The 14,261-nt window shown below is 39.3% G+C and overlaps 1 protein-coding gene across 3 annotated transcripts in view; it reads left to right on the forward strand.

Annotated features, from left to right (window-relative positions):
- Positions 1 to 14,261, forward strand: part of TNPO1 (transportin 1) — a 97,381-nt gene that overhangs the window by 27,225 nt on the left and 55,895 nt on the right. For 2 of the 3 annotated variants that reach the window (XM_043591801.1, XM_043591779.1), the window contains exon 2: positions 12,660 to 12,773. In XM_043591801.1, coding sequence (XP_043447736.1) covers positions 12,669 to 12,773 — 105 coding nt within the window. In that variant the 5' untranslated portion in view covers positions 12,660 to 12,668. Of the gene's footprint in view, positions 1 to 12,450; positions 12,527 to 12,659; positions 12,774 to 14,261 lie in introns of those variants that run through there. The other variant, XM_043591790.1, reaches the window with a different exon arrangement.

Here is a 14,261-nt window from a genome sequence, read left to right on the forward strand (position 1 = left end):
TTAGTGTACTTCGAAATCAGGAAATATGGTAATTTTAGCTTTGTTCTTTATTAGGATTGCTTTGGCTATTCAAAGTCTTCCGTGATTCCATATAAATTTTAGGATTCATTTTTCTTTTTCTGTAAAAAAAATGCCATTAGAATCTTCATAGGGATTACATTATCTCTGAATAACTTTGGGTAGTATAACATTTAAATAATATTAATCCTTCCTACCCATGAACATAGGATATCTTTCCATTTGTTTGTATCTTCTTTAATTTCTTTCATCAGTGTCTTACAGTTTTCTGGTGTACAGATCTTTCACCTCCTTGTTTGAATTTATTTCCAATTATTTTATTCTTTTTGATGTTGTATATGGGATTATTTCTTCTTTCACATAATTTAGTGTTACTGTATAGAAATGCAACTGGTTTTTGTATGTTCATTTTGTACCCTGCAACTTTACTAAATTAGTTTTTTTATAGAGTCTGTAGGATTTTCTTTGTATAAGGTCATGTCATCTGTGAATAGAGACATGTCTGTTTTACTTCCTCCACTCTGATTTGGATGCCTTTTCTTTTTTGTTGCCTGATTGATTTGGCTAGGACTTCCAGTACTTCGTTGAATAGGAATGGTGAGAATGGGCACCATTATTTTGTTCCCATTTTAGAGGGAAGGTTTTCAGCCTTTCACCACTGAGTGTGATATTACCTATGGGTTTGTCATACATGGTCTTTAGTATGTTGAGGTATGTTCCTTATATACTAAATACGTTGAGAATTATCATGAATGGAAATAGAATTTTGTTAAATGTTTTCTCCACGTCTCTTGAAATCATATGATTTGTATCTTTCATTCTATTAATATATCACATTGATTGATTGTGTATGTTGAATTGTTCTTGCATCCCAGAGACTAAACCCACTTGGTCAAGGTGTATGATTTTTTTAATATGCTGTTGAATTCATTGTGCCAGTGATTTATTGAGAATATTTGCATTTATATTAATGGCCTGTAGTTTTCTTCTAATGTCCTTATGTGACTTCACTATCAGAGAAATGCCTTATTAAATGAGTTTGGACGTGTTCCCCTCTCTTCAGTTTTTTGTAAGAGTTTGAGAAGAATTGATGTTAATTTTTCTTTAAATGTTTGGTAGAATTCACTAGTGAAACCATCTGGTCCTAAGCTTTTCTTTATTGGGATTTAACTTGATTCAGGCTCCTTATTATTATTGGTCTCTTCAGATTTTCTTTCTTCATGATTCAATTTTGGTAGGTTATATGTTTCTAGGAATTTATCCATTTCTTCTAGGTTGTCCAATTTGTTGGCATATAATTGTTCATAGTAGTCTTTTATGATCTGTTGTATTTCTGTAGTATCAGTTGTAATAGCTCCTCTTTGATTTATAATTTTATTTATTTGGTTCCTGTCTTTTTTTTCTTGGTCTAGTTAAGGGTTTGTCAATTTTATCTTTCCATAGAATCAACTCTTTTCTATTGTTGATCTATTGATCAAAAGATCTATTGATCTTTTCTATTGTTTTCTTAATCTGTATTCCATTTATTTCTACGCTAATCTTTATTATTCTTTCCTTCCTTTTTCTAACTTTGGTCCTACTTTGTTCTTCTCTTTGTAGTTCCTTCAAGTGTAAAGTTACGTTGTTTGGTATATTTCTTTTCTTGATATATATATGTGCCTATGTCTAAACTTTCCTTTTAGAACTGCTTTTGCTACATTTTCTAATGTTTGGTATGTTGGATTTCCCTTTTCATTTGTCTTAAGATATTTTTTATTTCTCTTTTGCTTCTTTGATCCATTGGTTGTTCAGAAGTGTGTTGTTTAATTTCCATGTACTTGTGAATTTTCCATCTTTCTTCCTGTTACTGATTTCTAATTTCACCATTGTGATCAGAAAAGATACCTGATATAATTTCTATTTCAAATTTATTGAAACTGTTTCATTGTCTAACATATGATCTACTGTAGAAAGTGTTATATGTACTCTTGAGAAGCATATGTATTCTGCCTCTGTTGGATGGAATGTTTGTTAGGTCCATTTGCTTTATAGTGTTGTTCAAGTGCGCTGCTTCCTTATTGATTTTCTGTCTGGATGATCTATCCATTGTTGAGAGTGGGATATTACAATCCCCAACTATTATTGTATTGCTGTTTACTTCTCCTTTTAGTTCTGTTAATATTTACATTATATAGGTGCTTTGATAGTGGATGCATAAATATTTACAATTAATGTATAAACTCTTGATTGACTTTTTTATATTAGCATAATGAAGTTATTTGTTTAGAGCATTTTTAGTTAAAAATCTGTTGTGTTGGGGTGCCTAGGTGGCTCATTCGGTTAAGCATCCAACTCTTGGTTTCGGCTCAGGTCATGATCCCACGGTTCCAGGAGTTTGAGCCCTGTATTGGGCTCTGCTGATGCCCGCTTGGGATTCTCATTCTCTGCCTCCCTCCCTCTCTTTTTCTCTCTCTCTCAAAATAAAGAAATAAACCTTAAAAAAATAAAAATTAAGAAATAAAATCTATTGTGTCTAAGTACTGCTGCCCTGCTTTATTTTGGTTACCATTTGCTTGAAACACCTTTTTCTATCTCTTCAGTCTCTGTATGTGTGTGTTCTTAAAGCTAAAATAAATCTGTTGTGTGCAGCATACTGTTGGCTCTTGTTTTTTTAATACATTCTCCCATTTTTTTTTGTCTTTTGATTTGAGAATGTAATCCATTTAAAGTAATTACTGATAGGTAATGACATATTGCTGTCATTTTGATAATTGTTTTTTGACTGGTTTGTAGAGTCTTTGTTTCTTCCTATCTTCTTATGTGAGCTAATGACTTTTTGTAGTAGTATGCTTTAATTCCTTTTTCATAATCGCAGATTTTTCCTCTGTGGTGACCACGAGGCTTACATACAATATCTTATATTTATAACATCCTATTTTAAGCTGATGAAAATGATGTGACCAAAAGTTAAGCATATGGGAAATATTACTGCTATCAGTCTTTTATTTGATTAAAAATAAAAAGTTTAGGGGCACCTGGGTGGCTTAGTCAGTTAAATGTCTAACTTTGGCTCAGGTCATGATCTCACAGTTTTTGAGTTCAAGCCCCGTGTTGGGCTCTGCACCGACAGCTCAGAGCCTCGAGGCAGCTTCGGATTCTGTGTCTCCCTCTCTCTCTCTCTCTCTGCCCCTCCCCTGCTTGTGCGCTCTCTCTCTCTCTCAAAAATAATAAACCTTTTTTTTTTTTTTTATGAAAAGTTTAAACCTTCTGGGCCACCTGGCTTGCTCAGTTGGAAGAGTATGCAACTCTTGATCTCAGGATCATGAGCTCGAGCCCCATGTTGGGTGTAGAGATTACTTAATTAAATAAAACTTGAAAGAAAGAAAGAAAGAAAGAAAGAAAGAAAGAAAGAAAGAAAGAAAGAAAGAAAGAAAAGTTTAAACCCTGAAAAGGAAGGTGCAGTTATCACACTTGCACTGAAGAAAGTAAACACTAATCAAGAGAGTTGTTGAATTTTGGTGATGCTTAAAATAGAAGAGAAATCTACCCAGGAATTGTGTTAATGGTTAGTCACATGGTCATGAAAGTAGCAGAATGAGAATAATACGACAGACAGCATGGTTCAGTGCACAGGCTCTGGAGTCAGGTACATCTGGGCTTGGGTCCTGCCTTTGTTCCATTGTGACCTCTGTGACCTCGAACACTTCATTTAAGCCTGTTCTTCTTCTGTAAAATGGAGATGATAATAGTCCCTATTCATGAAATTAAATGAGATCATGCATTTAAGGCACTTAGTAAATAACTGGCATATAGAAGTGCTCCATAAATGATAACAGGGTTGCTGTTATTGCTAGGCACAGTACAGATTTTGAAAATACACAGATTTGGTTTTGAGTGCCTATATCTGCCACATATTGGCCAGGCAAGTATTTAACCTCTCCCAACCTCAGTTAATATAAAATGGAGTTAGTATCTACCTCATAGTGCTGCTGTGCATATTAAATGAGCAGAAGTATATAGGAAGTACCTAGTTGTAGATTGGATTGGATTTTGGGATCAAGTTTTCCTTATTACCACCTGCTTACTGTGATACTACTTTTTTTTTTTTAATATTTGTACACTTTAGCATTTGAGTCAGATGTCTAGTCGTCTTTAAAGGTCTTCTTGAGGGGCGCCTGGGTGGCTCAGTTGGTTGAGCATTCAACTTTGGCTCAGGTCATGATCTCATGGTTCATGGGTTTGAGCCCCGTGTAGGGCTCTGTGCTGACAGCTCAGAGCCTGGAGCCTGCTTCAGAATCTGTGCCTCCCTCTCTCTCTCTCTGCCCCTCCCCTACTTGCACGTGCTCGCTTGCTCATGCGCATGTGCGCGCGCGCGGGCGCGCACGCGCGCGCTCCCTCACTCTCTCTCTCAAATGTAAATCAACATTAAAAAAATGAATAAAGGTCTTGAAAGAGCACTCTAAGAATATATTTAAGTTTTCCTTAGCGCCCATTTTCCATTGTCTTTTGTTATTTCTTATTAATCTTTTCAGTTTTTAGATGACAATACTTTGTGCTTGAGGATTATAATTTTAACTTGTTTTTTTTAAAGATTTTTTTCAGGTTTATTTTTAAGAGAGAGAGAGAGAGAGAACACAACCAGGGGAGGGGCAGAGAGAGAGAGAGAGAGAGAGAGAGAGAGAGAGAATCTGAAGCAGGCTCCAGGCTCTGAGCTGTCAGCACAGAGCCTGACATGGGGCTCAAACTCACTAACCATGAGATTATGACCTGAGCCGAAGTTGGACACTTAATCGACTGAGCCACCAGGTGCCCCGATATAATTTTCCCTTCTTAGCATAATTCTTCAGAGTGGTAAACTAGATCATTCACCCTAATCAATCAATCAAGGATGATTTAAAACCAGCTCAATGCCTTCCACCTTGTAACAGCAGAGGGTCCATAAGCTGTGGTCCCTACCCTTCCATCTGAGCTTGGGCTGAACAGTTGGGTTTTGCTTTTTCCGCTTTTCTTTCTTGAGGCTTAATCTCTGATTACTTTATAAATCTCTTAAAGGACTTTCTAGTTTCACTGGTAGCTATAATTTAACAAGCCTGTTGACATTTTGATTCTTTGACATTAAATGGCTTCATTTTTTAAGTTATTATTGATCGACTGCCTTTAGACTTTGTCTTTTTTCCTTTCGTACCTGAGCTTTGATTCAATTTCTCATAAAAGGTTTATTAAGTAACTTTAAAAGAAATAGGAGGATCTTTTTCGCCTTTTGGATTATCTCTGATTTTTTTCTTCCTTGTTCATCCTAGCATCTTTTTGTAAAAAGCCAGTGTAAGAGACATTTTCTTTGGAAGTCTACAAATCTGATTCACATTCAGCAAATAAGCTGTATTTTGTTTTATTTGTTGGTCAAATGAAGATAATACTTGCCAACTAGTTCCTGTAAAGGGATGTTCTAAAGATTAGATTTAGGATGTTTTGAACTCATGTACTCAGTGCTATTGAAATATCTCATTTTTATTATATGTTCATAATATACATACTGCTATATTTACTGTTTTATTTATTTTACAATAGTGAAATAGGATTTTTTAAATTTGTTTTGAGTGAGAGAGTGTGGGGGAGAGGGAGAGAGGGAGGGAGAAAGAATCCCAAGCAGTTTCCATGCTGTCATTGTGGAGCTCATCATAGGGTTTGATCCCATGAGCTGTGAGATCATGACCTGAGCCAAAACCAAGAGTCAGATGCCTAACAGACTGATTAACCCAGGCGTCCCAGTGAAATGTGATTTAAAATTTTGTCTTTTACCTCACTACAAAGGTATCAAATACTTGTCATTCTTTTAGAATACAAATGGTTCTATTTATGGTTTCCTAGTTTACAGAAATTGATTGGTTTTTTTAGAAAGATAGTAATATCAGGTGCTTAGAGACTGGACTCTAGAGCTAGATTAGTTGGGTTTGAATGAGGGATTCATTTATTATGTAAGTAACCTTGGGCAAGTAACTTCTGTGAGCCTCAATTTACTGATCTGCAAAATATAGGTAATACTAATACATGATAAAGTTCTGAGGAATAAATTAGTTGGCATATGTAAGTGCTTAGGACACTGCCTAGTACTCAAAAGCATTAGCTGTTGCTATTATTGACAAAATAATAGATGTGTTTATGCCTTTACTATTTAGCCAGATTTTTAGTAGTATTTTTGGTAGTGAAATATGGCAGACTTTCCCCTAACAAACTGGAACTCCATTTTATTTATTTATTTTTTTTTATTTTTCTTTTCAACGTTTTTTATTTATTTTGGGACAGAGAGAGACAGAGCATGAACGGGGGAGGGGCAGAGAGAGAGGGAGACACAGAATCGGAAACAGGCTCCAGGCTCTGAGCCATCAGCCCAGAGCCTGACGCGGGGCTCGAGCTCACGGAGCGCGAGATCGTGAGCTGGCTGAAGTCGGACGCTTAACCGACTGCGCCACCCAGGCGCCCCTGGAACTCCATTTTAAATGCAGATTGGACAGCTAGGTCTTCTGTGGCTCCTGCCCCTTCCAGGGATTTCCCACATAGCAGTCTGATGGGTTTTATACATAAGTTATTTTTGTTCTGAAAATATTATGCTTACTGTGAAAATAAACAATCCTGAACAGCAGAAGATTAACCTCTCCTTCCTCATTTCTGCTTCCTAGGAAGAGTAATTATTTTCCATATTTTTATTTGGTTTTGTCATCTATTAATTTATAACCCCCTTCACAAGCTCTCTATTAGCTTCAGGATGAATTCCAACTCTTACCTTGGTCTGTGAGGTCCTCCTAGCCCCTGCCCTCCTCTCATTTTTACTTTTTGGTAATTCCTGTTAGATTCTCAGGTAAAAAGTCACTTCCTCAAGGAGGTTCAGCTTAACGTCCCCACAGCCCCTGTACTTTGTCTACCATAGTGCTGTCCGGTGGGGCGAGGGGGAGGGGTCCTAGAATTTGGGAGGTGCTTTTGGTATTTAGTGGGTAGGGCAGAGAGATTTTAGATGTTCATCATTAAGAATTGTCTTAAACCCTGAACGACTTTTGAATGCTCCACTACATAGTCACATAGGGGAAAAAAAATATCAGCCTAAAACCTCATATAATTTTACATATGCATGTGGAATTTTTTTGCAGGATTTTAATTAAATATTGAGGTTTCTGGGAATAAAACTTTTGTATTATTGAAGGAAGAGTATACCTTGTTTTGTTTGGAATTGTTCACTATTTTGGGAAATCATGTCAATGTTAACATTTACCACATTCATAGTAATTCATCACGTTGGTGGAAACATCTGGCTACTCAGTAAATTTTTTTTTGAATGTAATTGAAATTAGAAGGAAAAAAAGCTCTGAACCAAAGGGGGGTAAAGTGCTTTTCTCTTTCCTGGCCGAATATATTTGTGTTCCTCTCTCTTCCTATTGTACTTTATTCATATGCTTCATTCATAGACCACACATCTGTCTCTCTCACTAAATGAGAGCGTGGGGTGGGGGTGGGGGGGGGCAAGAACAATATTTTACTTACTTTTGAATCTTCATTGCTCATTGAGCACATGGTAGTTACTCACCTTAATATTCAGTTGAATTAATGGCAACAGCAATAGTATTTGTTCAACAAATATTTATTGACTCAGACTCTTCTGGGCAAAGAGGGCAAAAACACACTGTCCCTCTTCTCAAGGAACACATGATCTATTGCTAAGACAGCCCTGGAAATAATTATAATATGATAGTCTCTGAAATGGAAATAGCTATAAACTTTGGATCTCTAATGAAAAAAACCACTTAAGTCTTGTGGGGAGGTCCTAGAATAATATCATGGAAGAGAAATAGTATCCAGTATCAAGCATAGTGCCAAGGAAGACGCTCAGTAGATATTTAGAAATTGAATAGATGAGCATAGCTCTGAAGAATGAGAAGGAGTTTGCCAAATGGCCAAATGTAAAGAGGACGTTCCAGTGAGGAAATCCCTATTCAAAGGCTCAGAGGTATGAGAGGCTCAGTTGGTGTTGGTGGAGCGTAAAGTTTGAGGTTAAGTCATAAGAGATAAAGCTGTCTGTAGAGGTGATGGACCAGATTATGAAACCAGATCCATTCAAAAGAAGTTAGATTTTATCTTGCAGGCAGTAGAACACCTTTTGTGTGACAATTAAAACTACTATATTTCATATCATACCATATGCCAGGCAGGTACATACAGTCCTATTACAGAGTTGATATATTCTCATTTTAGAGTTGACAAACTAAAGCTCAGAGAGATTAATTAACTTGTCCAGGTTTTTACAGCTACTAAATGGAAGAACTAGGATTTAAACTTAGGTTGGTTGAGTCCAGACTTCCCATCTGCTTTTTAAACTATAGTTTACAGCCCCTCCAGCAGAGAAGAAACTAGATTTATTATTACTTTTTTCAACCAGTCTCTACCTCGCATGATTCTCAACTCTAGCAAATTCTTTTATGTTTATTTAGTTTTTGAGAGAGACAGAGCACGAGTGGTGGAGGGGCAGAGAGAGGGGGAGACACAGAATCGGAAACAGGCTCCAGGCTCTGAGCTGTCAGCACAGAGCCCGACGCAGGGCTCGAACTCAAAGACCAGAAGATCATGACCTGAGCCGATGTCGGATGCTCAACTGACTGAGCCACCCAGGCGCCCTGCAAATTCAAAATTTTTATGTACATTTAAGTTCTTAACAGTTTGGGACTGTTTGGTTTTCTGAAGACCCCAAATAGTATCTTACAGTAACTTAGTATTCTTAGTAACTTTGTATTCTGGTCCATCTTCTGTCTAGCTAGTTCAGATAACTGTCTTGGCTAATGAAATGCCTTTGGTTGGTGGGGGAGGGTGGTTTCACCATGGAATGTTGTGGACTAATCAGCATGATTTGCATACTCTAAAAGAGAAACATTTGAAGTATTACTTCCCTTTTTTGAAACAGTCATATCCCAGTCTTCAACATGCAAATAGAATAGTAATTACTTCAGGAAAATCCAGTGTTCATCTTGATATTGTTTATTACAGATGTAGTTTACTATTTAAATAAATGATTTCTGCCTCAGAATTCTGGTGTCCTTGGTTAGCTTAAAGTACTTTAGATGTTACCTAAATAACCCTGTGATCCCTCTGGCTACCCTAGCAGAAGACTCTTGCTAATTTTAACGTTTATTTATTTTTGAGACAGAGAGAGACAGAGCACGAACGGGGGAGGGGCAGAGAGAGAGGGAGACACAGAATCTGAAACAGGCTCCAGGCTCTGAGCTGTCAGCACAGAGCCTGACGCGGGGCTCGAACTCATGGACCGTGAGATCATGACCTGAGCCGAAGTCGGCCGCTCAACCGACCGAGCCACCCAGGCGCCCCAGACTCTTGCTAATTTTAATGGCTATTAAAATGTGTAAGTTCTGCAGATACAGGTGGTGATTGTTGCACAACAATGAGAATGTACTTATCGCCATTAAACTGTATACTTAAAATGGTTAAAACACCACATTTTATGTTACATGTTTATTTTACCACAGTAAGAAAAATGTGGTATAGAAGTTCAAAATACTTGTTTCCAATAATTTGAGTACGTTGTGAGGGAACAGTTTCTCTTCATTATACCTATCCCATCCTCATGGGTGGATCAAATTAAATGTTTTAAATACTAAACTGTTTGAGAAGAAAAAGACTTCTACTTATTTGGGTGCAGGAGTAAAGATGGAAGCATGATAATGATCTTATGGGAGCTCTTATCCTCAGGATGGATGTAATGAAGATGCCTTTCCAACCTGGCTGCTATTGGCCCTGACTTCACTTTATTCAAAAGGGCAGCTAGGGAGTTAAGTAGGCTATCCAAATGTCACCTCCACTGGTGAGATGTGCATGGTTACAGCTCCCATTTATAACTGAAGTCCAAATTTTTAGGTTCCCTCCCTTTAACTTTCCCCTGCCCCCTACCCTAATATTAGTAGCAATTAAGTTTTCACCCATTAGATTCACAAAAATGAAAAGAATGTGCTGGTGGAGATGTGGGAAACATTCGTATTCTTTGTGAGTGTGAATTGCATAACTGTTTTTAGAAAGTAATGTGGTAATAACTGTTAGAAATTTTTAAATGCGCATACTTTTGGCCTAATAATCCCACTGGGGTGCCACTACTGTGTAGAGACATTAATACAAGAATGTTTTTTTGTGTGTTCAAAAAAAAAAAAAAAAAGCATCAGCATCCTGGAAGCCAATCAAGAAGGGGTTGAACAAATTATGACCTATTCATTCTAAATACCTATGTGCATCTATTAAAAAAGTGCCTTAAATACATATATATATATATATATATATATATATATATATAGCCTGGAATGATGGTATATTATGTGTTTAAAAGTTGTAGCATTAATAAAGTGTAGTATGTAGTATGCTTTTAAAACAAAACCAGAATGATGGGAGCGCCTGGGTGGCTCAGTGGGTTAAGCTTCCAACTTCTGCTCACGTCATGATCTCCCAGTCCGTGAGTTCGAGCCCTGCATCCAGCTCTGTGCTGACAGCTCGGAACCTGGAGCCTACTTCGGATTCTGTGTCCCCATCTCTCTCTGCTCCTCCCCTGCTGTCACTCTGTCTTTCTCTCTCAAAAATAGATAAATGTTAAAAAAAAAAAATTAAAAAACAAAACCAGAACTATATGCATGTTTGAGAATACAGAAAGGTGTAGCAGGATTAATATCATACTTAATACTGATTCTGTCGTGGACAGAAGCTTGGAGGTAGGATTGAACTAACTTTATGTGTACAACCATATTGTTTGATTTCTTGTCATTTTTGTAATTGTTAACAAGTTTTCTGAAGTAAAAAGAAGAGGGAAGGAGAGATCTGTATGATAGAAATTATAATAGGAATTACTTTGGATGACTTGGGATGGGTACAATGGAAACCTTGGTACTGGTAATGATCATAATGTATTTTGATGTGAGCATTGGTTACACAGGCGTCTTCAGTTTGAAAAACTCCCATTTAGTTGTATGCCTATGATTTGTACAGGTTATGTGTATTTGAAAGTGTATTAAAATTGTGGCACAGCAATACAAGGGAGTACTATCATGTTTTTAAAAAATACTTTCAATAAATATTTAATATATGAAGTTGGGCAAGAAACAGCAATCCCATTATAAAATATAAAGTACATACAAGCACACAGAATAAAGACTGGAATAAAAACATTATAATATTAATAGATATGTTTAGATGATCGTTGTGGGGGGGGGGAGGTTTGTTTTAAGTAAGAACAGTTTTTTGCATTGGGTCATTTAGGAAGTCCATAGGAGATGGTGAGCAAGCCACATTACAGGATATTAACCAGAAAATAAGGGTGAAGGAGAGAGGAAAGTTTTAAAAAGAAAGGAAAAAAAGGAAGAAGGAAAGAAAAACAGTGCTAACTAGAGACCTACAGTAAGGTCAGGTAATTTTAACCCCTACTAGGGAGGGACTAATTTCATTTGTCAAACCATCATGTAGTAGTAAAGCCTTATGAAAAATTCTCTTTCAGCATACTGTTTGATTTTTACAAATAATTTATGCTTGATACTTAAGTTTTGTTTATGTCTAAGCATTTAGTTTTAATGAAACTGTGTCACTGATATAATAGTTTCAACTGATTGTAGCAAATGCAACTCTTAGTAGCTTAAGAAACCTATACTCTGCCCAGTCTTTGCTAATTAACTGTGGTAATTTTGCTCAGACCTTTTTGATCCCTAATTGGCACATGGGGTCAAATATACGTCCCCAGGTTGGCTAGAGAACCAAATGAGAAAATGTATGTGAGAACACTTTAATAGAATTAAACACCATCCACTTATAAAATTACGTTACTTGTCTTGTTTTTCCTTCATCCCAACCAAAGCCCTTAGTTGTGAAATGTGGTTATTTGAGATGTAATTTATTTCAGTTAAGAGTTCAAAAGTTTAAGTTTATAAAAGAATGCAGTTTTTTTCAATCACGTGCAAATGTAAATGCAGTATTTGGTGTTTATCAAGATGTGGGTTGTGATTGCAATATATTTTTAATGTTTTAGACTAAATATTAGTGCCAGTTATATCGAGTTGAAATGTAAGCATTTTTATTTTTTCTAAGTATTGTTGAATTGTCGGGGGAATTACCAGGCTTTTCCCTCTATTTCAGTCATTTTCTATTATTCACCATGTTAACTTACAATAACTAATACCCCATATCAGATCTCTTCAGGTGTTTCTCCGGGGTTTTGATAAGGACTCAACTTCTGATTAGTCCTTAAATCAGTAATAAACTGTACGGAACTCTAGTTAGGTTGGGTTGGAGAAAAATGCGTGGCACTAGGACCCAGGGGGCTCCCGTGAGCGGATCTAGGGGCCAGATTGCAAATTCGCGGTGACTCAGTCTGGTCGGCTCCTTGCGCTCGGCGGCCGCGGCGGCAGCAGCAGCAGCAGCACCAGCAGACGTTGGCGGCCGAGCTGCTAGGATCAGTTCCCCCGGGTTTCGCCGTCCGAGACTTCTTTCGGGGCACCCCAAGCAGGTCCGAGGCGTGTGGGGAGCAGAGGGGTCGTTCTGGCGGGGAAAAGGGGGTTGCTCGGCGCGGGAAGCCCTCGGGCCTGTGCACGGGGAGTAACATTTGCTCCGTCTCTTCCTGTGTCTGGCTTTATTTGCAGCAAACCAAGATGGAGTATGAGTGGAAACCTGACGAGCAAGGGCTTCAGCAAATCCTGCAGCTGCTGAAGGAGTCCCAGTCCCCAGACACCACCATCCAGAGAACCGTGCAACAAGTATCCTTTCCGAGGCCTTGCCGACGCCCGCGCAGCTCGCCCCGCGCGGGGCCCGCTCCCGGCGGCCGGGTGGCTCCCGCCGCCCCTCCCCCTCCTCCCGCTCCCCGGATCCCTCCGCCCTCCGTCCGCCTGCCCGCCCGCGGTGAGAGGCCCGTCCGCCGCCGCAGCTCTTGCCCGGCGCCTCGCGCACGCGGCCCTCGAGCCCGGGTCCGGGGTGTTGCCGCGGCCGCCGGCTTCCGGCCCGCGGGAGGCGGGGGCTCCCGGCCGCCGCCCGCGATCGCTACATGTGCGCCCGCCCGGCCGCCACGTCCCCGCCCGCCCACCGCTGACCTGCCCATGGGGCGGAGAGCGGCGCGGGCGGGCGAGGCCCGGGTGCGGCGCGGACCCCGGCCCCCCCGGCTCCACACAATGCGCCCCGCGCCGAGGGGGCAGCGGGTCGAGCGAGAGTCCGGGTGGAGTACTCTGCGTGCCAGACGGGACTCGCCGGCCGAGCGTCCGACCAGAAATGGGGTGGAGCTGGCGCGGGGTTTAAACTGCCGCCGCATTGGGCCTGGGGTTTTTTCAGGGCCCTTGCCCTAAAAGTGCTGGAGACCTACAAGTAGGGGGTCCCAGGCCTCACCCCAGGGCTGCTCGTGCTCACACCTGTTGCAGGCTTCCTGGCTCCCGAGTGAAATAGTCTCTTGGGCTCAAAAGGTTGACTGCTCAGGTACCCAATGTTTAAGGAGTTTGCCGGGGTAGCGGTCATGTTGCTGTGATTTTAGAGACCGAAAAGGTTAAAAGCAGCAGCAAAACCTCTGTTGTGTTTTCTATGGTGCCCTGAACTGTGGGCAAATAAATATCGGATCATTGGATCCGATAAAGGAGACAAATTTACTCACCCAGTCATAAATAACCTTATCCCTGTTATGTTGAGACCAAAGAAGTGAATTCTTTCAACAATTTAAGTCTGCTTTTTTGCAGAAAATCTCTTGATTTTTATTGTTAGTCAACAGCAAAACTAGAATTTGGTAAGTAAGCCCTTTAGGGCTTAAACATAATAACACTTGTAAACATGAAATTATATACAATTCCATGAGAAATTCTGTTAAATAAGTGTCGAAGTACTGCATTGCTGTAACTTAAAACCTTTAATAGAGGAGGAAGCACGTAGCTTCTTGGTTAATATAATACTGCTCATTTAAAACCAAAGGGGATAATGCCAGTACCAAGGGAAGGGTAGAGTTTTGGGGTGTGTGGGTGCTTGTATCTGAAACCCTGTGGTGGCCCAGTCTTAATTTGTGTTGTTATAGCTGTAGGAATGATAGAAGTTGATATTTATTGAATTAATTACGGATATTGTATGACACAGTTATTTCTTAAGGGAGCCAAGGCCATAACCACCTTGTAATTTTTTTCTGTAGCACTATAGATTCCTGTTTTGGTACTTATTTATTAAATACCTTTTATATGCCTGGAACTGTGCTTAGGCTAACCATCAAATTTATAGTT

Source organism: Prionailurus bengalensis, chromosome A1, assembly GCF_016509475.1.
Source record: "Prionailurus bengalensis isolate Pbe53 chromosome A1, Fcat_Pben_1.1_paternal_pri, whole genome shotgun sequence".
NCBI lineage: Eukaryota > Metazoa > Chordata > Mammalia > Carnivora > Felidae > Prionailurus > Prionailurus bengalensis.